Source organism: Zootoca vivipara, chromosome 1, assembly GCF_965207765.1.
Source record: "Zootoca vivipara chromosome 1, rZooViv2.hap1.1, whole genome shotgun sequence".
Taxonomy (NCBI): domain Eukaryota; kingdom Metazoa; phylum Chordata; class Lepidosauria; order Squamata; family Lacertidae; genus Zootoca; species Zootoca vivipara.
Window position 1 is genome coordinate 123,398,808 of NC_142582.1, and position 26,776 is coordinate 123,425,583.

At 45.7% G+C, this 26,776-nt stretch overlaps 1 protein-coding gene across 2 annotated transcripts in view; it reads left to right on the plus strand.

Annotated features, from left to right (window-relative positions):
• The first annotated feature begins 18,520 nt into the window (after nt 1-18,520).
• Nucleotides 18,521-26,776, plus strand: part of AHNAK2 (AHNAK nucleoprotein 2) — a 96,271-nt gene continuing 88,015 nt past the window's right edge. For both annotated transcript variants that reach the window (XM_088673562.1, XM_088673573.1), the window contains exon 1: nt 18,521-19,191. In XM_088673562.1, the coding sequence (XP_088529688.1) occupies nt 19,137-19,191 (55 nt within the window). In that variant the 5' untranslated portion in view covers nt 18,521-19,136. The remainder of the gene's footprint in view (nt 19,192-26,776) is intronic.

Sequence of the window (26,776 nt, forward strand, 5' to 3'; positions counted from 1 at the left end):
AGGCAAGGGAAGAAATGGCAGAAGAGAAGTCACCAATTGTGATTGTGGAAGACGACCCTGAGCCCCCTTCCAATCAATGACTTATCATTAGCCCAGGTAAGAAAAAATCAGCATTTCCATTTTGTTCTGTTTTATTGATTTCATTTTATGGATCAATGGCCTTGTTAGAAAGTAAAATTCATGTAAATTTGCTGTTTTAGGGCTCGCTTTTCATCGTCTGGTTCCTGCTGAATGTGTTTCATTTGATGAGTCCCTTGCTGCTAATCAGAGGGTTCCTGTTGAGCCTGCTAGCTGTTGAGTTCTGAGCACCCACACAACACTGGAGTTATATTTGGAGGTTTTGTTTTTTGCTTTTGTGACTGTGGCTTGTGACTTCATTTTTGTGACTTGTTTTTGTGACTGTGTGGAACCCAGATCAGCTACTGGTTGATTGACTGCAGAAATGGATAAAAGCCCCCCATCCAAACTATCATCAGTGAACATAAGAAAAATAAATAAAAGTTAATTTATTTCACCTACAATACTGTCTTAATTATTTTATAGTACAGTACATTGATTATTGCCTTCATTTTATGTATGAATGGTCTTGGTAGACAGTAAAATTTGTGTTAAATTGCTTTTTTGGGGGGGTGTTTTTCATCATCTGGAACGGATTAATTGACTTTCCATTACTTTCAATGGGAAAGTTCGCTTCAGTTTATGAACGCTTCAGTTTATGAACAGACTTCTGGAACCAATTGTGTTCATAAACCGAGGTACCACTGTATTATTATTACAGTGGTACCTCGACATATGAATGCTTCGACTTACGAAGGTTTCGACTTACGAAGTCAACAACCCCAGAAGTATTTTCACCATGCGCGCGCCCTGCGCCTGCGCAGAAGTGGCGTGCGCGGTCCACGCATGCGCAGAAGCGCAAAATCACGCTTCGCACATGTGCAAAACGGGCACTTCGACATCCGAAAACCTCGACTTACGAAGAGCACCGCGGAACGGATCATCTCCGTAAGTCGAGGTACCACTGTATTATTATTATTATTATTATTATTATTATTATTATTATTATTATTACTTCTCGCAAAGAAATTTGGGGGCTGTGTTTTGTCTGAGAGTCTTTCGGAAATCCTTATAGCCCTCACAGAGCTACACTTGCCAGGGTGGCTCAACCCTTAATGCCTCTTGCCAGGGAACTTCGGCAAGGATGGGAAAGAGACTGGCCTTGGGGGTTGGGGGCCCTGAGGTTTCTGGGAGGGCCCTGCCCCAGTTATCCAGGCACACCAATCCCCCCTGCTAATAACACGCCACAAAAAAGTGGTACCTACATTCCTGAGTCTTCAGCGGGACTTTCTGCTACGTCAGCACATGACTTTGTGATGTGAGAAGCCCTGGCATCCCACACAAGAGGGAGCAAGAGACCTTTGTCTCGCCCACCAAATGCTATTATTTGTAACGATTATCAATCCCGGCCGCCTTGTATTTCTCCCATATATGTGAGGCTGGCAATAAGTGCACCTTGCCCAATTTCCTGCACATCAGCATTTTGTTTGCTGGATATCTTTTTCTTTAATGCTGCTGCCTTAAGTGTCCATAAAGTTTTTCTATTTTACAGCGGCCTTTTATGCTGATAACGCTCCCCCAACATGTGAACACCCAGTGCAACTGCGCCGATGCTGTGGTGGCGGCAGCAAACCCAGGCCCATGTTGAGTAGAGTGGCACAGCTGGGTGAGGCTGGCAAGGGGCCCTCCCGAGCCACAGAGGCCCTCGGCCAGCACCTAAAATGGCAGACTACTGGAGCCAGGCCAGCAGTCCAGCATTTTCTTCTCACATTGGCCAGTTAGGATATGACAGCAATAGCACCTGCCCATTCATGACACCCAGCAAGAGGAATTCAGAGGCATATTGCCTCTGGTATCCTCAGCATGACGGGCACCCGCTGATAAGCCAACATGCTTTTCAAAGGCCCTTAGCTGTGTGCTTGTCTTCATTCTGATCTCATTGGGGGAGTGAAGACATAAGCCCAGGGGTCGGCAACATGCGGCCCATAAGCCAGATGCGGCCCACAAAGACCGTTTTACTGGCCCACGAGCTGGCCCTGAACCGAGCCACCTGCTCGGCAAGTCCCCCATGCACTGTGCTACACCGGTGTGGCACGGCGTGGGGACTCGCCGAGTGCGCCGGAAAACGTGTCTGCGCATGCACGGATACCGGAAATCATGTCTGCGCATGAAAATCGCTTCTGTGCAGGCTCGATTTTTGGCATCTGGGCATGCGCAGAAGCCATTTCTGGTGCTGCGGACATGCAATTTCCAGTGTCGCGATGCACCAGTCCAGCCCACAGACAATCTCCATGGGAGTGATCCGGTCCATGGCCGGTAAACCTTGCCGGCCCCTGGATAAGCCACTTTCCCAGCAAATACCAGGCTTCCCCATTTCAGTCAAGGAGAAAGAAACCACACAGCTGCCTGCTACATGTTTAAGCGATTGTTTATGTTGGGCGTCAGGTTGAACAAAATATTGGAGGGCCACCCACTCTTCTGCCCTGCCCTGCCCTGCCCTTCTGTGGAGGGCACCCACCTCCACTGTACACAATAGGGTGCTGGCCTCCCCTTTCCCTACCCCACACACTCGCCCCTTGCCCCCCCACCCACATGCAGGAAGTTTCTGCCTGCTCATCTGCCTCCTGCCCCCCACCCGACCTCCACATCGCCTCTCCGACCAGCCGGCCTGCCTGTCTACCTGCCTGCCTCTCCCCAGCTGCCCCAGGCTCAGAAGTGATCTGAAATGGGTTCGAAAGCCAGAAGGCAAGTTGGGAAAATAGGGCAGCACCTGGCTGGGGGGAGGGGAAGGTGGCTAGCCAAGGGAGGGAGAGGCACCAACTTGCACAAGATATTGGGGGGCAACCACCCCCTAAGAATTTTGTTGGGGGGGTGAAGGGACCAGGGGCCCCTAGAGTTAAGTGCCTAAGGCCCTGAGTGATGCAGCGAGAGTTCAGTAGGAAAATTTTTGTTACTCAAAAATAAATCCTTTTCAATTCGGTGGCAACATAGACAAGACGTGGGAGAGATCTAAAGTCAGATCCTACAATGTTTTCCTTTTTTTAAAAAAAAATGCAGCTGGAAGGAGAATGTATGTGAAGAACTGGATCAGGACCAAAATGCGGAGGAGAAGGAGGAGAAGGAGGAGGAGGAGGAGGAGGAGGAGGAGGAAGAAGAAGAAGAAGAAGAAGAAGAAGAAGAAGAAGAAGAAGAAGAAGAAGAAGAAGAAGAAGAGGAAGAAGAAGAAGAAGAAGAAGAAGAAGAAGAAGAAGAAGAAGAAGAAGAAGAAGAAGAAGAAGAAGAAGAAGAAGAAGAAGAAGAAGCCGCCAAGGGTGCTTTGAAAGTGGGATTGGGGGTGAGGACATGTGAATTGCCCACATTTTCTAGTACAGACCTTACTCTCCTGAAAGTGTGCACAAAATTGCAACCTAGCTACTGAAGCCAAACTGGCTACGTTGGATTTGAGCAGGCCTTCCCCCTCCCTCTTCTAGATTGCCCACATTGTGAACAACTGAAAAACAGGATGAGGGCCTGAAGTCTGTCCCTGGTGCAAGGGATGTTTACCTTCTCCACTCTCCATCCGTTTTCATGGAAACTTTTACTTCTGCAGCTCAACGTCAAGCCAATTTCCTTGCTTAAAGAGTTTTTGACCAAGGACGTCCTTAGGTGTGGGTCTTAATTGTTGCCGCCAGCTTCCGGAACAGGCTGGCCCCGGGAATGGTTTCCTAAGTGTAGCCATAGAGATGGAACCAAAAGCTGCCCAGTGGTCTATTCCAACAACTTAGCTCCTTTGCGTTGGAGTGAAGAAGAGAGTACCCTTTCCTAGAATCTGCCTGTTTTCAGGTTCTTTTCCATCATCTGGTTTGGAGAATCTATCGCTGGCCATTTGCCAAACTCTTAATAAGGGAGGCTTCTGTAAATCAGATGACTCCCCCAGTCATTTGATGCTTCTATCGGCAGTGTGTGCTGAGTCACGAGGATGGGGGTTACATAGTGTCGAGTTAACCAAGCAAAATAAATTACTCAAGAAATTCCTACTGATACATGTTTGTGTATGTTATGGTTTAAGAGGAAATTATATGGAAATGAAATATCGTTGGTACCTAACACCAAGTAAACTGGCAAAAAAAATTGTATAAATCTAAATCAAACATGTGTTGGAAATGTAAAGAAAAAGAAGGTTCTTTTTATCATATGTGGAGGACTTGTAGTAAGGTAAAGCTTACTGGGAAATGGTATATAACGAATTGAAAAGGATGTTCAAAATAACCTTTGTAAAAACAAGCAAAGCCAGAAGCTTTTCTTTTGGGAATTACCGTATACCTAAATTGTACAGAATTTTTTTTACGTATGCTACTACAGCCGCAAGAATGTTACTCACCCCAAAATGGAAAGAAGCAGAAGTCCCAGCAAAGGAAGAATGGATACAAAAACTTGTGGAATATGCAGAAATGGCGAAACTTACCGGAAGAATAAGAAATCAAGATAACAAACTTTTTAGAAAAGAATGGAAATGGTTTATGGAATATTTACGGATAAATTGCAAATAATAATAATAATAATAATAATAATAATAATAATAATAATAAATTATTATTTATACCCTGCCCATCTGGCTGGGTTTTCCCAGCCACTCTGGGCAGCTTCCAACAAAAGATTAAAAATACATTGAAACATCAGTCATTTAAAACTTCCCTAAACAGAGCTGCCTTCAGATGTCTTCTAAACATCAGATACCGTAGTTGTTTATTTCTTTGACATCTGATGGGAGGGCATTCCACAGGGATAAAACAGATAAGAACCTTGGCAGGATTATAGTAATATCCTGCAGTTTCATAAGAGTATATATTTAAAGTAGATGGATAAATGAGCAAATTAAATGAATTTGGATGTGCAGAAGGTGTTAAAAAAATAAATTTAAGGAACCACAGAAAGAAGGGGAAGGAAGTCAGACTTTGAAATGTTAAAATGATTGTAAAATTAATGTAATGTATAAACTTGAAAAGTATATAAAATAAAAATAAATAAATAAAAAGATACATGGAGGTATCACAATGAAGAGCAAAAACAATCACATTCACAACCCATGTGGCTTCACATTAGTGCCTCACATCCCATGGCTCAGGGATGCTATGTCCACCTTGCTCATCTCCCAATAAGATGGGGAATATCCCCTGTCTGAAACACTGGAGAGCTGCTATGAATCGGTGTAGACAGCACTGAGTTACATAGACCAATGTTCTGATTCAGTATAAGGCAACTTCCTAATTTCCTTTTTGATGTTGCTGTCATGGACTGGTTAGTAGATGTAAAAGAACAGGGGGAGGGGACTAGCCAGTGAACCCCCGAGGGAAGAAGGCTCAGAGCCCGGGGATTGGTGGTGGGACGACGATGAGTGGTAAGATGTATAAGGCTGAATCAGGTAAGTGCTGGAGATGCAGTGAGGTTGACGGAACATTCTTTCATATGTGGTGGACCTGTAAAAGGGTAAAAGAGTATTGGGAAATGATCCATAATGAATTGGATAAAATGTTTAAAAGTACTTTCCCAAAAAACCAGAGTCCTTTCTGTTGGCGATAACTTGGACTGAAATTCCCAGGTGTCAAAAAAGGTTATTTATGTAAATAGGTAAAGGTAAAGGACCTTTAAGTCCAGTCAAAGGTGACTATGGGGTTGCGGCGCTCATCTCATTTTCAGGCCAAGGGAGCCGGTGTTTGTCCACAGACAGCTTTCTGGGTCATGTGGCCAGCATGACTAAACTGCTTCTGGCGCAACGGAACATTGTGACGGAAACCAGAGCGCACAGAAACGCCGTTTACCTTCCCGACGCAGCGGTACCTATTGATCTACTTGCACTTTGACATGCTTTTGAACTGCTAGGTTGGCAGGAGCTGGGACAGAGCTCACTCCGTCATGGGGGTTCAAACTGCCGGCCTTCCGATCAGCAAGTCCAAGGGGCTCAGTGGTTTAGACCACAGCGCCACCCTCACTACTGTGGACTGTATTTTGCTAACCCCAAAATGGAAAACGAGTGAGGTCCCAGCCAAAGAAGAATGGCAACTTAAGTTGACAGAATATGCGCAGCTTGCAGATTTAACATATAGAATTAGAGAACAAGAAGAGCATACGTTTAGAGAAGATTGGAAAACATTAATTGAATATATGGGAAATAACTGTGTACAGCTGAAAACGCTGGCAGCATTAAGATGAAGTCAACAGTGTAAATAAGTTATGATGGATGTAATAATGGAAAACTGAATGGTTTCTGTAAAATATGCTGGGATTTATGATGTGTAAAATGAACCATGGAAAGAGAAGATGGGACGTCATTGATATTTTAAGTTGCAAAAAAGAAAATTTAATAAAAATTATATGCAAAAAGAAAAAGACTGGGAAGAGGGGATGTCGGAAGCTGAAGAGATAACAGGGCTTAGTGAGCAGGGAGAGTCTGTGGCAGAGAGAAGTCCAGAATCAGAGGCAGAAGCTGGAGCCAGGAGTGGAGGGAGGCCAAGAGGCAGACATGAGTCAGACTGATGGCAGTCAATGGCTGCAAGCTAGGTTCTGTCTCCACAGTCGGAGGCAGAAACGCTTCCGAATACCCATTGCTAGAAACCGCAAGAGAAGAGACTGTGCTTGTGCTCAGGTCACACTTCGAGATTTCCCACGGGCTTCTGATTGGCCACTGTGAGAACAGGATGCTGGACTAGATGGGCCAGAAAGCTCTTCTTAGGTTCTTAAAAGCCAACTGACTGCTGCCAAGAGGAGAGAAAGCCAAGGGAGGGGAGGGAGAAAGAAAGGAATGAAGTATCCTGAAACAGGGCAAGGCAGGCAGGCTGGAACCCTCACTCCCTGCTGTAGCACTGTGTGCCAGACCCCCTCCTGCAGTAGGAAGTCTCTTGCAGTTATAGGTATGAGCAACTTAAACCGCACCATCACAAAGGAGAAAGGCTTCTGCTCCACTTTGATGTGTCAAATGACCTTGTCTTCAGACTGCCTTGGGCTGTTTCTCTTTCACTGGCCAGCAGTTTAAATCTAACATACCTGGTTCCACACCCAAGCCCAAGAGAATGATATAGGTAGCCTAGAGAGAAGGAGTTAATGAACCAAGCGGAAACACATCTCCATATACTGTAGCTCCCCTTCCACCCCCACCACTGACAGTGCAAAGCATGTCTCAGCAATAAAGGTTCTTGTTCCCTGCAATGCTGGAATCTCCTTCAGAGGCTGTGGGATTTGGCGAGGGAAGGACGGCTCTGAATGATTAGAGCTTTATGCAATCCGGCAAAATTAACGTTTGTTTGCTGCCTGCGTGCCGAATTTAGATGAGGATCTCCTGGGGGCAATCACAGCGCTTTGCCGGTGCTGCACGTACTACTAGCAGGGCAGCCTTGGCATAAAGTACAGGATACAGTACGGAAGAGAGGCTGTTAACCCTCTCCATCCCAGCCGAGACGGAAATGCAAAAGCCATTGGCTTTCAAGCACGCAGAGAAGCTGGTAAAATGTGAGCTAGGTGATGTTGGGTGAATTTGTAGCTGGTTGAGGGGCCAAAGCCAAAGAGTGCTTGCCAATGGTTCCTCGTCGTCCTGGGAAAACGTGACAAGTGGGGTGCTGCGGGGTCCTGTCCTGGGAGAGCTGTCACAAAAGAACAGGGCTTTCGGAGCACATCCCATCAGCAGATTGTCAGTGCCCACAATGAGCAAGGGCACAGCGTGGGCAGGCAGGGGGTCGAGCCCCAGGCGCACAATTTTTAGGGGGCAAGAACCAGGCACCCCCAATAGGGATCCCTGCCCTGCCCTGCCTGCTGCTGGGAGTCTTTGAGCCCCAGAGCCCAGCCTGTCCTAGCCGCCGTGTCCCCAGCCCCCTTGCTGAATGGCTGCCTGGCCAGCGTCAGGGAAATTGGCCTGCCAAGGGCTGTGTTGGCTCCTCACTGCACGGTCAGGCAAGGGAGCTTTGGTGGCCAGCGCTGAGCTCCTGGATGAAGCGAGTCAGCAACCTGATTGGCCTGCAGGAGCAGCCAATCAGGCTGCTGGTAGAAGTGAATCCTCAACCTGATTGGCCTACAGGTGCAGCCCTGAAGTAGCCAATCACGCAAGGCCCGTTGTGTAAATAATGTATATAAGCAGACGTTTTGGGGGGGAAGAGCCATTCTTCTCTTCTTCTTCTTCTGTTGCTACTACAAGCTGAATAAAGAGCATGAAGTTCACTCTTGACTCCCGAGTATATTTCATAAGACTTGGGACAAATCCACACGATACACTTAAAGCCCATTCAACAGACATTTAAAGCCCATTACTTTCCCCCAAAGAATTCTGGGCTCTCTAGTTTCCCACTCACAGAGCTACAATTCCCAGCATCCTTAGCGAGGTTCGGTTCTAAAACGACAGACTGCTAATGGAGCAGCCTCCGTGGCTCAGGCTCAAAACGAAACAAAGGCCGGTCGGTAATGCAGTGCCATGCTCTGGCTCAGGCTCAGGGGGAGCACCTTGTTGTCACTCGATCTCTCCGATATAGCTGATTAAACCATCATGCCCCGGTGCCTTGAGGGACCATAGATGCATTTCTTGGCAGCTCAGGCATGTTTTCCCACAGCAGATTTCCTGTAGAGATTTAGATGCTGAACGTGAACAGCATGAAGTAGTGGCTATAAAAACCGACCCAGTCAGGAAATGATAAGTGACTCTGCAAATCGGGCTTTGGATTGGGGGGAGCCAGTTTGTTTATGGAGCAGCAAACATCAGTCAGAAAGAGATTTTACGCGACAGGAGGCGAGCAGTCTGCTGACAGAGAGCAGCTGTGAACACTGTTAAGAGCCTGCTGGATCAGTGGCCCAAGGTACGAAATGCACCTGGGTGCTTTTGGAACTCACCTTCCCAGGGGCTGCTTCAGACCACCTGTTTGTTGACCATTCATCCTGAGTTGCTTGCACAAAGCCTCTGTAGAGTTTAGACAAGGTCTGGTTTTGATTTAGCATTTGCTCCCATCTCTTTGCAGCGTGGTTATACATCAGTGAGGAATTGAGAACAAAGAAAACAATGAGAGCCTGCTGGATCAGGCCAATGCTCCATCTGATCAGGACCGCAATACCTGAAGGACCGCCTCTCCCCATATAAACCCTCCCAGACTCTGCATTCATCATGTGAGGCCCTTCTTCTTCGTGTGCCTCTTCCACATGAGGTCCAGAGGGTGGCAACACGAGAACAGGGCCTTCTCTGTAGTGGCTCGCCGCCAGGCACCAAACAAAAACATTCCTCTTCAACCAGGCCAATTTTGGCTTATTACTATTCCACAGTCTTTTCAATGTGTTTGCGGGAGGGGGGAGTATTGTTTTGTCTGCCCGGGGCTAATGGCGTCTCTTTGTTTGGGATGTGGCATATTATGGCTCCTGTGAGCAGAAACAGAAAATGGAATTGCTGGGCCGTGGAAAACATCAGGGGAAAACATTTCACACAGAATTAAGAAGGTGAAAGTTGAACAGGCCAGTGGTTGTAAAAGTAAAGGGAAGTTATATGAAGGATTAACATCGGAATGGTTTATTGATTAACTGAGAAATGCAATGTGACATTAGATGATCAGCATTTCGCAAAATTCAGAGCATGGGAAGTCACCCAAAGATATAAAATTCTACATTTATATTTGGCTTTTATATATATATATTGTAATTTGGAATGTTTTAATGTGGTTTTCATTGGATAATTAAATTGGAAAGCTTAATAAATATTATAAAAAAATAAAAAAATTCCTTCAGTAGCACCTTAAAGACCAACTAAGTTTTTATTTTGGTATGAGCTTAAGTGTGCATGCACACGAAAGCTCATACCAAAATAAAAACTTAGTTGGTCTTTAAGGTGCTACTGAAGGAATTTTTTTATTTTACTTTGACCCAGACCAACACGGCTACCTACCTGTAAAAAAATAAAAATATTGTTTTGCTGTTTTGTTTTACTTATTTATTTGTATTACTCCTGTATTTTATTCCGTGAACTACCCTGAGATCTTATGATGAAGGGTGGTGTATAAATGCAATGCAATCAATCAATAGCCAGCATCCTATTCTCATGGTGTCCAATCAGATTCCCATGGGAATCCCGCAAGCAGGACCTGACCACAAAAGTGATCTCCCCACCTGCCATTTCCAGCAATTGTCTGTGCAGTGTTGTGATGTCATAACATTCATTGAGTTATCCTGAGCGGGTAGAACCGCCCCATATAACTAATTTAGGCATAGCTGTCAAGTTCTCCCTTTTTTTAAGGGAAATTCCCTTATGCTGAATAGGCTTCCTCACGAGAAAAGGGAAAACTTGACAGCTATGGATTTAGGGGAAAGGAAGTCTCAATAGCCGGAGGAGGCAATGACACTGAACAGGGAGAGAAAAATATATGTATATTCATTGATATCTGTCCTTATCAGGGGCAGGATTCTTTCCCACTGAAACCGCTAAGTTTCTTTCTTCCTCCAGTTGGAAACTGGGTACTATTCAGCACAGCTCTAATTCAAATCATAGCCCAACCCTAAACTTAGTGGGTGGCTTTCAGCAAATCTCTTATCATGCAGGATTTATTTATTTTTTTAAATCCTCTGCTTGTTAAAATGAAAATAGCTGATGGGGCTGTTGGGCTGAAGAATGAGATAAGAATTCCAAAGCATTCCCCTGCCAAAGCTTTGCTATATAAATTATTTGCAAGCTTTTTTTATTAGGGGGGGTGGGTTTACAAAAGGCAATTTTCGAGATGTTCACCTGGGTCTATTTTATGCCTCCCCAATATATACCCGCAAGCAGAAAAGTAATTAAAAAGTCCTCCTAATTGAAGGGGAAGCAAGTTTATATATCATCATCTAACACACACACACACACACACACACACACACACACACACATATGATGGTTATCAAAGGAAAACTCTGGAAAACCGTTTTCTCATCTAAGCAAGCAAGGCATGGCAGGTTGGTGTGTTTGCTAGGATTTCCTCAGGGAGCAAAAAGGGGGAGGCAAGGAGCAGGAGGGAAATGTTTTGAGGTTTTGCTCAAAGGAAATTCCAGTAATAATGAATAAAGCAAATAATGTTGCCTAAGGAGCCAAGAATTAGGGACCCAGGTGGCGCTGTGGGTTAAACCACAGAGTCTAGGGCTTGCTGATCAGAAGGTCGGCGGTTCGAATCCCTGCAACGGGGTGAGCTCCCGTTGCTTGGTCCCAGCTCCTGCCAACCTAGCAGTTCGAAAGCATGTCAAAGTGCAAGTAGATAAATAGGTACTGCTCCGGCGGGAAGATAAACGGCGTTTCCGTGCGCTGCTCTGGTTCGTCAGAAGCAGCTTTGTCATGCTGGCCACATGACCCGGAAGCTTTCTGCGGACAAACGCCGGCTCCCTCGGCCTATAGAGCGAGATGAGCGCCGCAAGCCCAGAATCGGACACGACTGGACCTGATGGTCAGGGGGCCCTTTACTTTTACCTTTAAGGAGCCAAGAATGCCGAAAGCCAGCTAACTGCTATAAACAATGATCTCGCACATCATGCTAATACGTAATAATAATAATAATAATAATAATAATAATAATAATAATAATAATAATTTATTATTTGGAGGTTGGAGGATGGATGGCGGTTGGAGGATGGATGGCGGCTAACAGATTGAGGTTGAATCCTGACAAGACAGAAGTACTGTTTGTGGGGGAGAGGAGGCGGGCAGGTGTGGAGGACTCCCTGGTCCTGAATGGGGTAACTGTGCCCCTGAAGGACCAGGTGCGCAGCCTGGGAGTCATTCTGGAGTCAATTCTGTGTCCAGGGCAGCTGTCTATCAGCTCCATCTGGTACGCAGGCTGAGACCCTACCTGCCCGCAGACTGTCTCGCCAGAGTGGTGCATGCTCTAGTTAACTCTCGCTTGGACTACTGCAATGCATTCTATGGGGCTACCTTTGAAGGTGACCCAGAAACTACAACTAACCCAGAATGCGGCAGCCAGACTGGTGACTGGGAGCGGCCGCCGAGACCACATAACACCGGTCTTGAAAGATCTACATTGGCTCCCAGTATGTTTCCGAGCACAGTTCAAAGTGTTGGTGCTGACCTTTAAAGCCCTAAATGGCCTCGGTCCAGTATACCTGAAGGAGCGTCTCCACCCCCATCATTCTGCCCAGACACTGAGGTCCAATACCGAGGGCCTTCTGGTGATTCCCTTGTTGTGAGAAGCCAAGTTGCAGGGAACCAGGCAGAGGGCCTTCTCGGTGGTGGCACCCGCCCTGTGGAACGCCCTCCCATCAGATGTCAAAGAAAAAAACAGCTACCAGATTTTTAGAAGACATCTGAAGGCAGCCCTGTTTAGGGAGGCTTTTGATATTTAATAGATTATTTTATTTTATTTTTCTGTTGTAAGGCACCCAGAGTGGCTGGGAAAACCCAGCCAGATGAGTGGGGTATAAATAATAAGTTGTTGTTGTTGTTGTTGTTGTTTGTACCCTGCCCATCCGGCTGGGTTTCCCCAGACACTCTGGGCGGCTTCCAACAAAAATTAAAATACATTAAAACGTCACACATCAAAAACTTCCCTAAACAGGGTTGCCTTGTTTTCTAAATGTCAGGTACTGTAGTTGTTTATCTCTCTGACCTCTGCCTTCAAAGGTCTTCTAGGGCTGCCTTCAAAGGTCTTCTAAAAGTCAGATAGTTGTTTATTTCCTTGACATCTGATGGGAGGGCGTTCCACAGGGCGGGTGCCACTACCGAGAAGGCCCTCTGCCTGGTTCCCTGTAGCTTTGCTTCTTGCAGTGAGGGAACCGCCAGAAGGCCCTTGGAGCTGGACCTCAGTGATTGGGCAGAACGATCGGGGTGGAGGCACTTCTTCGGGATGTTCTAACTGGCTTCATCACTAAAAAAATTCCTTCAGTAGCACCTTAAAGACCAACTAAGTTTTTATTTTGGTATGAGCTTTCGTGTGCATGCACACTTCACGAAAGCTCATACCAAAATAAAAACTTAGTTGGTCTTTAAGGTGCTACTGAAGGATTTTTTTTATTATTTTGCTTCGACTCAGACCAACACGGCTACCTACCTGTAACTGGCTTCATCACTGTTATACAGTGCATGACACAAAAGCCAAATGTAAGCCAGAACAGAGTTGAGGCAGCTGAGGCACTCGAGCTGTTGCTAGACTCCAACTCCCATCAGCCCCAGTCAGCATGGCCGACCGTTGGGGAGGATGTAGTTGGAGTCAAGCAACATCTGTGAGGTTGCGCAGCCTTGAGACAGTGCATGGTTTGTGCCCGTTCTTGTTCTTGTTTTCATTATGTATCTTGTCTTCTCGTTTTGTATTGTTATGCTGTGAACTGCCCTGTGGTGTTCGGATGAAGGGCGATCCAAAAATTTAGCAAATCAGAAACAAGAAATTAACTAACAGGTTCGTTGGCAGGGCACATGGAACCAGCTGGCGTGTCAAACCCCCGTTGGCAGACGTGTCCCAGTGGGAACATGATTCAGCTCGTGGGCAGAGAGCACAAGCACTGAGCACCTATGACAGCCCAGCCAAATGCGCCTCTCGAGAATTGCAGAGAAACGCATCCTTTGCTGTTGCTGCTGCTGCTGCTGCTGCTGCTGCTGCTGCTGCAACATCATTTGAAGAAGAACAAAAATGAGAAGATTGGTCCCTCGTTGGGCATCTTGTGGTGGCAAGGGAGCATTGTGCCTGCTCTCCTCTTAATTCCCTTAAAGTTCTGGAGATAATTTGTGCCCAAGTGTCTTTTATTGTGGGGTCAGAGAGGGGGCCTGGAATGGAATGATTATGCCATTGGATGTCTTTCTATTGTATTTTGTAGTTATATAGATCACTAGCTGGCCAGGCCACGCGTTGCTGCGGCTCATCCCTGTGATTCCCCCCACCCTGTCCCGATCCATGACCTATCCTATCCCCTCCTGCCCCCAACCCACACCCAGGCGAGCCCCCACCTCCATTCGGCCTAGTCTGTAAAGGGAAGCCTCCATTCGGCCTAGTAGCTGGAGTACCAGTGTGGCCTCCAATAGAGGGCCAAGGTTTTCTAGCTGTAGTACCAGTGTAGCCGCCGCTAGAGGGCGATGTGTTGCAAACTCTTCTGCCTTCTATTTCCCAGCTTCCCCGGCCCTCTGATTTCAGGGTTCCAAACCAGTGGTTTTTACCTGGTTTTCCTGGCACAGGTGTGACATGTGGGCAATCTAAGCACATGGAAACACCTGGATATCCCCATGTGACGCTGTGGCCAAATTTGAACGCGATCAGGCAAGCTGTTTCGGAGAATGTCGTGGCCTAACAAACATGGACCTTCTACATTTTTATATACAGTATATAGATTTTTGTACCCCTTAACATACAAAGTTATCTCTAAGTGGCAGGGCCGGCTCTAGGTAGACCCCCGGTGGCGCAGGGTACCACGGCGCCGGCCCGCCAGGAGGGCGCCGCGAGCTGCGCCCGCCCGCTGGCTGGCCGGTCCGCCGGTTCGACGCGCAGCTGCGCCCACGGCAACCGCGCTGTGCCTGCCCGCCCGCCGTGCAGCAGCGCCTGTGGCAGCCGCGCTGCACGCTGCGCCTGCCCACCCACCGCACTAGGAAACGGGGTGGGGGGCGCTGGAGGGATCCGTCGCTCCACAGCGCCAGGGGCGCTTAAGACGGCCCTGCTAAGTGGTGTGCAGAAAACTAAAACAGCAGCAACAAAAAACTTAAACACCAATAAATGTTACGAAAACACAGTTGCATAAAAATGTCACATCAGTATCAAATTACTAATGCATGAACCCAACATTGATTCCTTCTCCTTCTTCATCCTTCCCTCTCAGCATCCTGGCCACCAGCCAGGATTCCGCCCATCAACCCAGGACTCTCAGCCAGGGCCCAAACAGATTCACAGCTCACCCACAAAAAGCTGAGAATGAAGAGGGTTCCTGGAACCCACTGACACCACCCAAGTCTCCCACACTAGGCTTGGTTTTGGAAGGACAGGCACCGAGGCAGATGGAGAGTCCTCAGGTGCACTCGCCACACCCACTTCCAGGTACAGCAGGTTTGGTGAGTTTCCCAGAAGGTCCCCAGAAAGGAAAAATAAAATAAAATTATTATTATTATTATTATTATTATTATTATTTATTTATTTATACCCTGCCCATCTAGCTGGGTTTCCCCAGCCACTCTGGGCGGCTTCCAACAAAATATTAAAAATACAATAAAATGTCACCCCGCCACTCACATTTCTTCCTCTAGCTTCTGCCCTCTTCTCCAGCTTTTGGCACACCCACGTTCCTGTTCACATTGGTGTCCATTGGGACCTCTTTTTGCATGTGCCCATGGTTTATTTTTGCATGCCTGCAAAAAAGGGGTGGGGTTATGCACAGGCCCTCCAAGTGTCCTTATTTCCCAGTGACAGTCCTGGATTTACAAAAGCCATCCCTGCTTCTGATTTGATCCCAGAATGTTCTACTTTTCCGTAGGGGACACCTCTATTTTCATCAGAGAAATGTTGGACGGTATGGTGTTATGCGACCCCCAAGACATCTGAAGGCAGCCCTGTATGGGGAAGGGTTTTTTTAACGTTTAATGTTTTATTATGTTATTATATATGTTGGAAGCCGCCCAGGGTGTCTGGGAAAACCCAGTAAGATGGGTGGGGTATTGTTGTTGTTGTTGTTGTTGTTGTTGTTGTTATAGGACATCCATATTTTCATTGGATAAATGTTGGAGGGTCTGGATGCATTCCAAAAGGGCAGTCCAAATCTTTTGTCCTTGTTTTCCCCCACCCCCCTTTCGATTCTCACAATTCTCTTCCAAGCAACGGTTTGTTACAGACTGGTGGAAACCAAGGACAGTTGTGTGGCTTTGAGAGTGAGACTGTGTGCGATATGCAACCACAAGTTTTGGTGGGTGCGGTGCAGCCTTTTCTCTTAGTGCTAAACCAGCAAGAGCAGCCAACTTGAAACCACACTTGGGCGGTGAGCAGCACCAGACCATAGAGTGATCGGGGCAGAACTGTAAAGTTTAGTTCATATTTGGGTTACTATTATTATTATTACTTCTGCTTCCATACCTTAAACAGTTGCCCTGATTAATTGCTTATTGGCCGAAATGACTGGACTTCAACAATGTATTTCTAACTCTGATTTTATTATGAAAAATGTTAAAGGGTATATGGAACCTACAGTTTACCTAATTGTGTAATGCCATGAACTTCAGTGGGTGATCTTGCGCCAATCACTGACACTCACTTTAACCTACCTTACAGGGTTGTTGTGGACCAGGCATCTCCAAACTTCAGCCCTCCAGATGTTTTGGACTACAATTCCCATCTTCCCCGACCACTTGTCCTGTTAGCTAGGAATCATGGGAGTTGTAGGCCAAAACATCTGGAGGGCCGCAGTTTGGGGATGTCTGTTGTGGACATTAAACAGTGAGGTGGCCTAGAGTTCTTTGGAGAAATGCAATAAATAAGTAAAATAAAATGCAGTGGAAAACAATGGCTCAGCTGAAGCAATTCTCATGGAAAGGTGACTTGCAACACTTAGGATATACTGGCTTCTGACTGCCAATTCTCTCCTGGTATTTTCTTAACTTAAACAAGAGTCTGACAATACGATTTACTCTTTGCATTTCATGGCTGGACTGCAAGTTGATGAATGTGACCCCTGCATTTTGAAATAAAAATTGAAAGAAAACACTGGCCACCTTGCCATTATTTGCCTCTCTGAAGAGACAATAGAATGGGAACAAACTGACCAGGAACTAAATTATAAATCAGAATAAGAGCTAGGTGACTTTAAACACAAAGTGAATGACCATTCTCTGTGGTTCGTCTCCTGCAGGCAATACTCAGCTGTTTCTCTTGGATAACATAGAAGTCTTCACATTGCTTAGCTACTCACTGCAATCACCTTATTAGCAAGGCCGGTGTCACACGGAATGCAGGGCCGGCTCTCCCATTGGGCAGAGTGAGGAAATGGCCTCAGGTGGCAGATGTGGAACAAGACAGAACCGTGTGTGATGCACAGCTTGGCATGCACCTGCTACAACAGCCTGATGCCCTTGGGTGCTTTCGGGCGCTGCCATCCCATCACCCATTTCATATGCCAGTCCAGTCAGATTCTGCCCATGGACTGGAAGCTGCCATCTTGTTCTCGGTTTCAGAAGATAACGTCATCTTAAACTACTGTACATATCTAATATATGGGGCTTGGCAAATGGTCAACGCAAATGGATTCTCTGAACCCTTACATCTGCAAAAAGATTGATATGGATACATTGGCAGGGGAAGGTGAAAGACTTCCTTTGATCCATGGACAGATGACATGACAACTCTTGCAACATATGAAAATTACGTATGAACAAATGTAATGATATTTGGAAATTATTTATTGGAAGCACGGTGGGTGTATACACAAGGGACACAATAAATCTATCTTATATTATTATAAGATATATTAATATATTATATTATAATTATATTATTATAAGATACTGTAGGGGGTTGGAATAGATGACCCTGGCTTTCCACCCCAATTCTACAATTCTATGATTCTAAAATTACATTTTAATGGTATTTCATTATTGTTGTTATCAGGGCCAGATTTAGGTTTGATGAGGCTCTAAGCTACTGAAGGTAATGGGGCCCTTTATATGTCCAGCTGTCCTTTGTCAGCAACAAATTGTCGCTGTTTTTTGTGTTGAATATATGCTATATGGTAATTTATGGACCTAATAGGTATCTAAAGCCATTTGCACATAACAAAATATGCATTTTATCAAAGTAATTGTTGAACTGAAATACAATTAAGAAGAAGTATATTAATAGTGAAATACAATTAAGAAGAAGTATATGGGGGGCAAGAGAGTTGGGCCCTAAGCTATAGCTTGTTTAGCTTATACTTAAATCCGGTACTGCGTCCAGTTCTGGGCACCACAGTTCAAGAAGGATACTGACAAGCTGGAACGTGTCCAGAAGAGGGCAACCAAAATGGTCAAAGGCCTGGAAACGATGCCTTATGAGGAACGGCTTAGGGAGCTGGGTATGTTTAGCCTGGAGAAGAGAAGGTTAAAGGGTGATATGATAGCCATGTTCAAATATATGAAAGGATGTCATATGGAGGAGGGAGAAAGATTGTTTTCTGCTGCTCCAGAGAAGCGGACACGGAGCAATGGATTCAAACTACAAGAAAGAAGCTTCCACCTAAACATTAGGAAGAACTTCCTGACAGTAAGAGCTGTTCGGCAGTGGAATTTGCTACCAAGGAGTGTGGTGGAGTCTCCTCCTTTGGAGGTCTTTAAGCAGAGGCTTGACAGGCATATGTCAAGAATGCTTTGATGGTGTTTCCTGCTTGGCAGGGGGTTGGACTGGATGGCCCTTGTGGTCTCTTCCGATTCTATGATTCTATGGTTGTTATCCTTGCTTTCTTCCGTTTCTCCTCCTTTCCTTTTTCCCCTTCTTCACTTTAATCTGTTGTAAAGAAAATTCCATAATTAGGGACTGAGCATAAGCAAACCCGCACTTAGGAAGCTTTGGAATCTCAGGGATTGGAGTTTCCCATCTCGCCCTGCATCTCTGGCGATGGATGACCACCTCCACTGTCGTCTGATCTTGGCGAGAGAAAGAGAGAATAACAATCACATCCTCTCCCAGTGCGCCAGTTCGCTCTCTCAGCTTCTGGTTTAATAGGAGAGCCGCAGCCAATCAGGTGAGCGCATGCAGCTGGGCATCCTCAGCCCATTTCGCTGGGAGTCTTTTCGGTCCCTGCAAGGCGGCGGCGGCGGCGTCTCCACCCCTCAACCACCACTCCCTTCCTCTGCAATGACCTAAAGCACCAGCTCTGCAAGGCTGCTGCGATGGAGCAGGATTGCAATGCAGGGCAGACCTGGACCGTCTAGTCTCTGGTGACCGGCGGAGAGTGTCAGCAGTTTGGTCCCAGCAGCTCCAGGCACTTTTTCCTGCGTCTCAAAAACCTTCCATCTTCTGCGCTGGGACTGAGCCTAAGAGAGTCTCTCTCTCTCTCTCTCTCTCTCTCTCAAAAGGACAGAAGACTGCTTTCCTCCCTCTCTCTCTTTCTCTCTCCTCTCTGTCTTTCCTCCTCTCTCTCACATTGCTGAGCCAACCCAAGCCACCAAGATGTGTGACTGCTTTCATCTAGTACTTCCAAACTGGCCGGGATCGCCAGGCAGTGGTGGGCTTAACTGTTTTTTTCTACTTTCCTTCTGCGCTGCTGCTGCTGCTACTACTACTGCTGCCGCCTCCGCCGCTGTTTTGAAATGCCTTTGCTAGCTGCCAACCCTCCCTCTGTGATATCCTCTCCCTGCAGCTTCTTAGGGTGTGGCTTTGCTCAGATAACTGCATGCATCAGAGTTCAGAGCAGCCTGTAAATATCCACACGGGCAAAACTTTCTTTCGCCTTCTCACCACGCGGCAAAAGTCGCCTCTGAAATCTCCTGCAATGTGTATAATTAAGTCAATTGCTCTTGTTGTGGTCCCTGTCAGAATATGTCAGTTTTTTTAAACTCAGACTGCATGCCTTCAATTTCACTTCCCCCACCCCACCCTCACCCTCCCTTTAGCAGTGAAGATGCTGCAGCACTCTGCATGGCATGGCATGTTCCAAAAACAACAGCAAGAAAAGATGGCTTTTTGACTGCAACTGAAAATATGTGATATATGCTTTGAATGTGTAGTTTTCAACATTTCTCATGATTATTGTCAAGAGTTTATAAGTGATGGCGGTGAAAGTTAATGGTATTTTCAGGCATAAGGTTCAGCAGAGTTACAGTAATGCCACCATAAGCTTTTAAAGTTTCATAAATAATTTCAGACTGTGTTGCCATAATCCTCTTGAGGAAGGAAGTGAAAGCTTTTTGTCTTTTCTTTTTTAAAAGGTTTCAGGATTCAATTTTGTCTGGAAGCCTTGCTCCTAAATCCTGAGTATTGAGGGGAGGGTACAGGTGCCCAATAGTGACCAGAATACACTCTCTGCATGCCTCAAGCTGCTCTTCTTCATTTCCTATTCCTTCATGTGTTTTCCTTCAAAGAGCAATATTGCTGAAGAATGGTGATGGAAGCAGGTTAGCAGGTGGAGTTTAGAGAGAAATGTTTCAGAGCAAGACGAACAGAGAGCTGGCTTGAGTTTTATTTTCCTGTTTATTTTCTGACAAGCAACAGTGGCTCTTGACTTGTTTCCCCTCTCCCCAAAGGCAAAGTAGATCTTGTTATTTTTGCATGATAACCATCACCCAGTGTGTCATGCCAGGCATCTCCGAGAAAAAAAGGGAAAGGGGGAGGCAACGGTGATTGGCTGATTCATCCCAAACTAAGGCAACTTTTCAGAAACAAGCTCAATTGTCTAGGAGGCTGGCTGGCTGGCTGGCTGGCTGCCATGTGTTTGATATATTGCAAATGTGTAGTGAATAGACAGAGAAGGTCGGTATCAAATTAGAGTGCCCGATAAGTGAGATATTTATTTCTTGCAAGATCAAAGTGAACATCAAATCTTTTCCTGGTGGCTCATCTTGTGTTATCCTTTTAGTGATTCTAAGTGTGTGTGCGCACACGCACACACATGCACACAGACGGAGGCATGCCTTTTGAAAGACTGCAACTTGTGAAAAGCTTTCTGAGGAGGGTGGGGTGGAGCGATCTTAAGGGTGTAGGCATTGAATACATGGCTTGTTATAATGCCTGGTGTTGTTCTTTTACAAATCTCTTATAATCCTGTTTCCTAATGCGTTGGAATTTATGGGGCTGGCTTTATCTCCCCTTCATTCTCATGCAGAGTAGTAACTTTTACTGATTACGACTCCAACGGAGCTGGGGGCTATTTTTCCACAAGAGAAAAACAGAGCTATAGCCCTTTCCCTAACCCCAGGATAATATTTTGATTAGATGTGCATCATCCGAACAATAATATTTTCCAGCTTCACATTTTACAACAGGGATGGCCGGCTTGGCAACCTGAGGGCTGGATCTGACTCCTGGAGCAACTTTATCCGGGGGGCCCCAGAGACCCCACCACATTTTGATCAAGCTGTGATAAAAGGCCTTGCTCATAGTTTCACTCGGGTGCAATAGGAGCGACTCCATCTGTATTTCATAAAACTCTATTGTATTGCTGTCTTTTCTTGTTTACTCTGGACGTAAGGAGGGACTTTGCTTCTCTTTCTCTCTCTGAGAACTTTTATTCCTGAGGCTCCCACCACAAGGGATGGTTCAGTTCTTCTGAGCACATATGCCTTATACTTGGGAAGCCTCTTAACTGCCAGGGGGTCCCAAGGTTATTATAGAGCTCTCATCCACACTATTCATTTAAGCAGTCATGGTTCCATGCCCTGCTCCCCTACACGTCAAGGAAACTGTAGGAACTTGTTAAAGAGAGAGTTGTTAGGAGACCCCTGTTCCCCTCTCAGAGCTCCAATTTGCAGTTCAAGGACCCGCCCCCGCGAGAAATAAAGACACAGTGGCACATGGTACAGTGGTGCCTCGCTAGACAAATTTAATTCGTTCCACGGGTCTTTTCTTATAATGAAAAATTCGTCTAGCGAATCCCATAGGAATGCATTGAAATTTTTTTTTTAAAAAAAATAAAATTGAATTTCAATGCATTCCTATGGGAAACCATGATTCGCTAGACAAATTTTTCATAAAACGAATTCGTCTAGCGAGGCAACCTCCGCTCGAAAAATCCTTTTGTTAAGCGGAAATTCCGTTAAGCAGGGCATTTGTTAAGCGAGGCACCACTGTATTTGAGTTAATGGGTAAAATAAGGCCACAACTTTATTGGTTAGAGCAAGTGAGAGGTATTGGCTTAGGCATTGGACTCCCTAGCAAGCATGACTCCACCCCGCTCCGCGGGGGGTCATATCAGGTTAACACCCCGAGGAAGGAGCCTGTTGATGCAAATACAACTGAAAGCTCCCCCTGGTGTCACCGGGGGTCGTGCCATGGCCCTAGCCCCCAGCAGGGCGTCGGACAGGATCCACGACCGCCGGATCCCTTAAGGGGATACCCCTATAAGAGGAGGGTTGGATGATGGCCACAACCAGTCCTCGAACACACCAGACAACTCCATATTCCAATGCCTACCGCTGAATACCGAAAGAAGTTGTGACGAATTGCTATGAGGTAGGCGAAAAAACCAAGAGGCCGGTGCCAAGTAGCCAATTGGATAAAAAAACTCCTACCAGGCCCCTTGGGCAACCAAAGGCGACCAACCGAAGTCCATAGCAAGGTCAAAGCAAACACACTAAGAGAAGACCTAAAAGGAGGGTGGGCGGGAGATCTGTTGAGGAGCAGCAGCAGAAGGGGAGAAACTGATGCTGCCGCACAGTTTTTAAAGCAGCTAAGCCTCGCCCACGAGCTGGCCCTATTGGCCAGCCAGGGGCCTGTGCGCGGCAGCGGGCATTGGTAAGGCAGGGGGCCGAACACGCCCCCCTGCTTGGCGCGCAGAGCGGGTCCCCCCGCAAAGTCTCCCCTCCCTGACGAGGAGAGATCTTCCAGAGTTCCCGGTGAGAAGCGGGATTGATTGATATACCATTCTAAGAATTAGTTACATGTAGGTAGCCGTGTTGGTCTGATGCAGTCAAAACAAAATAAAAAAATCCTTCCAGTAGCACCTTAGAGACCAACTAAGTTTGCATGCACACGAAAGCTCACACCTATGACAAACTTAGTTGGTCTCTAAGGTGCTACTGGAAGGAATTTTTTGTTCTGAGAATTATCTTTCTTTGAGGGGAATACAAACTCTCAGCATCCATAATAAACCACAGTTCCCAGGATTCTCCTTGGGGATCCACGACTGTTTAAAGTGGTATGATACAGCTTTAAAAGTGTAGTGAAGATGGAGCCAAAGTCTGACTATCCATGAGAAGTTTCAGGTAGGTAGCCGTGTTGGTCTGAGTCGAAGCAAAATAAAAAAATTCCTTCAGTAGCACCTTAAAGACCAACTAAGTTTATATTTTGGTATGAGCTTTCGTGTGCATGCACACTTCTTCAGATACACTAGAAACAGAAGTGTCAGACCCTATATATATACAGAGGGTGGTGGGGGTGGGTGGGAATGGGAGATGGGCTGATGGGAGTGGTAAACCTGTAGATGGGTGTTAATGACTGAAAAACCAGTAGGAGAACACTTCAATCTCCCAGGACATTCTATACAAGATCTCAAAGCAGCTGTTTTATTACAGAGAAATTTCAGGAACAGACTGGAAAGGGAAGTTGCTGAATTGGAAATCATTACCAAGCTTAAAACCATGGAAGCACCTGGGATGAATAGAGATATCGGATTCTTATCTCATTATGCATGATCAAGCTTTCTTTAGCACCTCAGCCCAGGACTAATTGCAGCCATCAGCAGCCATTAACACCCATCTACAGGTTTACCACTCCCATCAGCCCATCTCCCATTCCCACCCACCCCCACCACCCTCTGTATATATATAGGGTCTGACACTTCTGTTTCTAGTGTATCTGAAGAAGTGTGCATGCACACGAAAGCTCATACCAAAATATAAACTTAGTTGGTCTTTAAGGTGCTACTGAAGGAATTTTTTTATCCATGAGAAGTTATGTTTTTTCTGGACGTAGGCATTGATGTTTCTGAGGCTATGTACACACCTCGCAATTCAAACACATTCAAAGCATGTAACTCCCCCCCCCCCAAAAAAAATTCTGGTCTCTGTGGGAATTGTGGCTCTATGCTGGGTGAACTACGGTTCCCAGGTTTCTTGGGGGAGGGGAAGTCATGTGTTTTTAATGTATGGTGAATTCACAGCATGTTGTTTCCTCAGATTATGTGGTTACACATTCCCTGGTGCTGTGATTTGAGCAGAAATGTGTTTCTGTTCAGCTTCTGCCGTTGCCTCTAGCCTACATTTGCCAGAACCCTCAGCTAAGGTCTTACTCACCTGGTTGCGGGGAACGGCCGTGGCTCAGTGAGAGAAGGTCCCAGATTCAAACCTTGGCTTGTCTAGGGTGAAAACCCCAGAGAGATACTGCTAGCCTGTTCAGACAATACTGAGCTCATTGGATCGATATTTCAAGATATGACAGGCACCCACAATCTCCACTTTCCCGAAACAGCCGAAAACATTTTTCTTCTGGCAGGCTGCCCTAGCTGGATAAATGAAGCTTTGCCACGCATATTTTGTATGGTTGTAGTTTTGTTTTACATTTATTTGTAGCTTTGTGCTTTTTATTTTTTATCAAACATTGCCTTAAGACGATGACAGATGACATAGAAGGTGACAGATAAATTAATAATAATAAGAGTAATGTTCCTACATGGACTGGTTCAGTTGTGCCAATCTTGAATGATGAGAAAGCTGGAGTGTATTTTTACACAAATACAACGGTGTGAGTCATGATAGCTCCCTGGTAGCAGGACCCCTCTTGCACCAGTCCTATCCATTTCACATCTTTCACTGCAGGATCAGAGGCTTCATCTTAATTCCAAGCATTTGTGGCTTAATTGAATTACAGATCAGGCTGCCTGAACAGCAGGTGTAAGGTCTTGCAATAAGTTGAGTTGCCATGTTTTTGTATGTTTCCTTTGAAGCAGAGATTAACAGTTTGTCCAGTGCCAAGGAGCCGAGAAAACCTAAGAGATCTGCTGCTGATTTGCTAATAATTGACCTCTCTTGCACATAATGCATACCAAGGAGTCGAGGCTTTGCTGACAGAAACCTGTTATTGCTTAGCATCAGTTACAAATCACTTCTAAAAGGTAGAGCACTTAAGCAAGTTAGAATTGCAAGAGAGGGGGATTGTGAATATTATGTTATTGGTTTTCCCCCCTTGTAGGACGCTCATCTCCCTAGGGAGGAAGAGCAGGATGAAAGCGGAAAGCAGATTTTAAATCAAATAAAAAAAGCTTGCACCCCAAACATAATGCTCTTACGTAGAATCACTTCATATCCATTCATCTGAGAAAGAAACTGAAAAATCCAGGTTTATTATGGGTGGACTGGCCCATTGCTTTTTCCAGTCAATAATATAATAATAATTTATTATTTATACCCTGCCCATCTGGCTGGGTTTCCCCAGCCACTCTGGGCAGCTTCCAACAGAATATTAAAAATAGAATCAAACATTAAAAACTTTCCTAAACAGGGCTGCCTTCAAAGGTCTTCTAAAAGTCAGATAGTTGTTTATTTCCTTGACATCTGATGGGAGGGCGTTCCACAGGGAGGGTGCCACCACCGAGAAGGCCCTCTGCCTGGTTCCCTGTAACTTCGCTTCCTGCAGTCTATAGTTCAGGGATAGCCAACATGCACCTCTCCAGATATTGTTGGACTACAGATCCCATCAGCCCTGTCCACTGATGGGATGTGTAGTCCACAACATCCGGATCATACCACATTGGCTACTCTTGGCATACTATTCTGCGCATGAGAGGTAAAATGTATGCAATCAAATCCAAATCCTGCCTGCCTGCTTGCCTTCATTTATTTATTTATCTAACAAAATTTAAATATGGATGGATTGAAGAAGAAAGCTCTAAGCAGTTCACAGTAATCTAAAATAAAACTTATACATTCTCAATAAAAAACAAAATAAAACTCTCAATATAAAAGTTAAAAACAGGCATCTAAAAGCATTCAAAAGAGTATTGAAATCAACAGTAGCTAAAACACACGAGAGGCAAAAGAGATAAAAGAATTATGCATGTCTAGACAGGCTTGCCCAAAGATTACAGCCAATGTGCCTGCCTGGTGTCAAGAGGCAAGGAGTTCCATAGGTGCTGCCACACTAAAAGTTTGATTTCTTACAAGTGTGCGACAGATGCTTAGTAGCATTTGTAACCATGTCTGTGCCATAGATTGAAGCGGTCAAGAAGGCATATGTGGGGTAAAGCAAGCCCACAAGTCCCCCCCCCCCGCCTCCATTAGCAACCAGCTCATATTCACTATGATACCAAAACCATTGTGTCCCAGCAGGAGCTGAGATTCTGCTTTGTCTCCTGATGGAATGATGCTAGGCTGCTTGGCAAAGGAGGCCATTAAATTAACCACCTGAGGTGTATATACCCCTCAAAGCCCAAGGCCTTCCCTGTAGTGCTATATCTGCATTTCCATTTTAGTGTGAATAAGCTTGTCTGCACATTGTGTAATGTATGCAATAAACCTCAGCATTACAGAGCAACTGTAGTCAACAAGCGCTCTCTTTATTCATCACTTGGGCAGAGCAACATGCTTGTTTTATACTTAACTGGGCAAAATAAGGAGGAGATGTGCTTTTTGGTGGAATGATGCATTGCGGTTGCCAAGAGTTATGATTCAGGAGGGAAGTGGGCATCAAGATTCATGACTTAGTAATGATTCCAAGCTGCCCCAAAAAGTATCTTTGTGTTCTCTTAGTAGGTCGTTGTGTAGAGAGAAAGAAAAGTGCTGCCTTTTTTTAAACCATAGAATTCATTCATTAATTTATTGCCAAAATCTCAGCCTGGGTCCTTATTACAGATATTGAGAAAGCGTGAGACAAATATAAGCTGCAGTCTTTTGCGCATTCGGATGAACATTTACTCAGAGGAAAGCCTCTTGAACCCGATGGCACTTCCTTCTGAGTAAAACGTGGGTGGGATCCAGCTGAAAAGCTGCCACTTCATTTTAGAAGATAAAGACTTCAGAATAATGAATTATGCACTTTGGGATAGCTCAGCTGGCAGATCATGAGACTCATCATCTCAGGGCTGTGGGTTCGAGTCCCACATTGGGCAAAAGATCCCTGCATTGCAGGGGGTTGCACTAGAAGATGAGCCTCATGGTCTC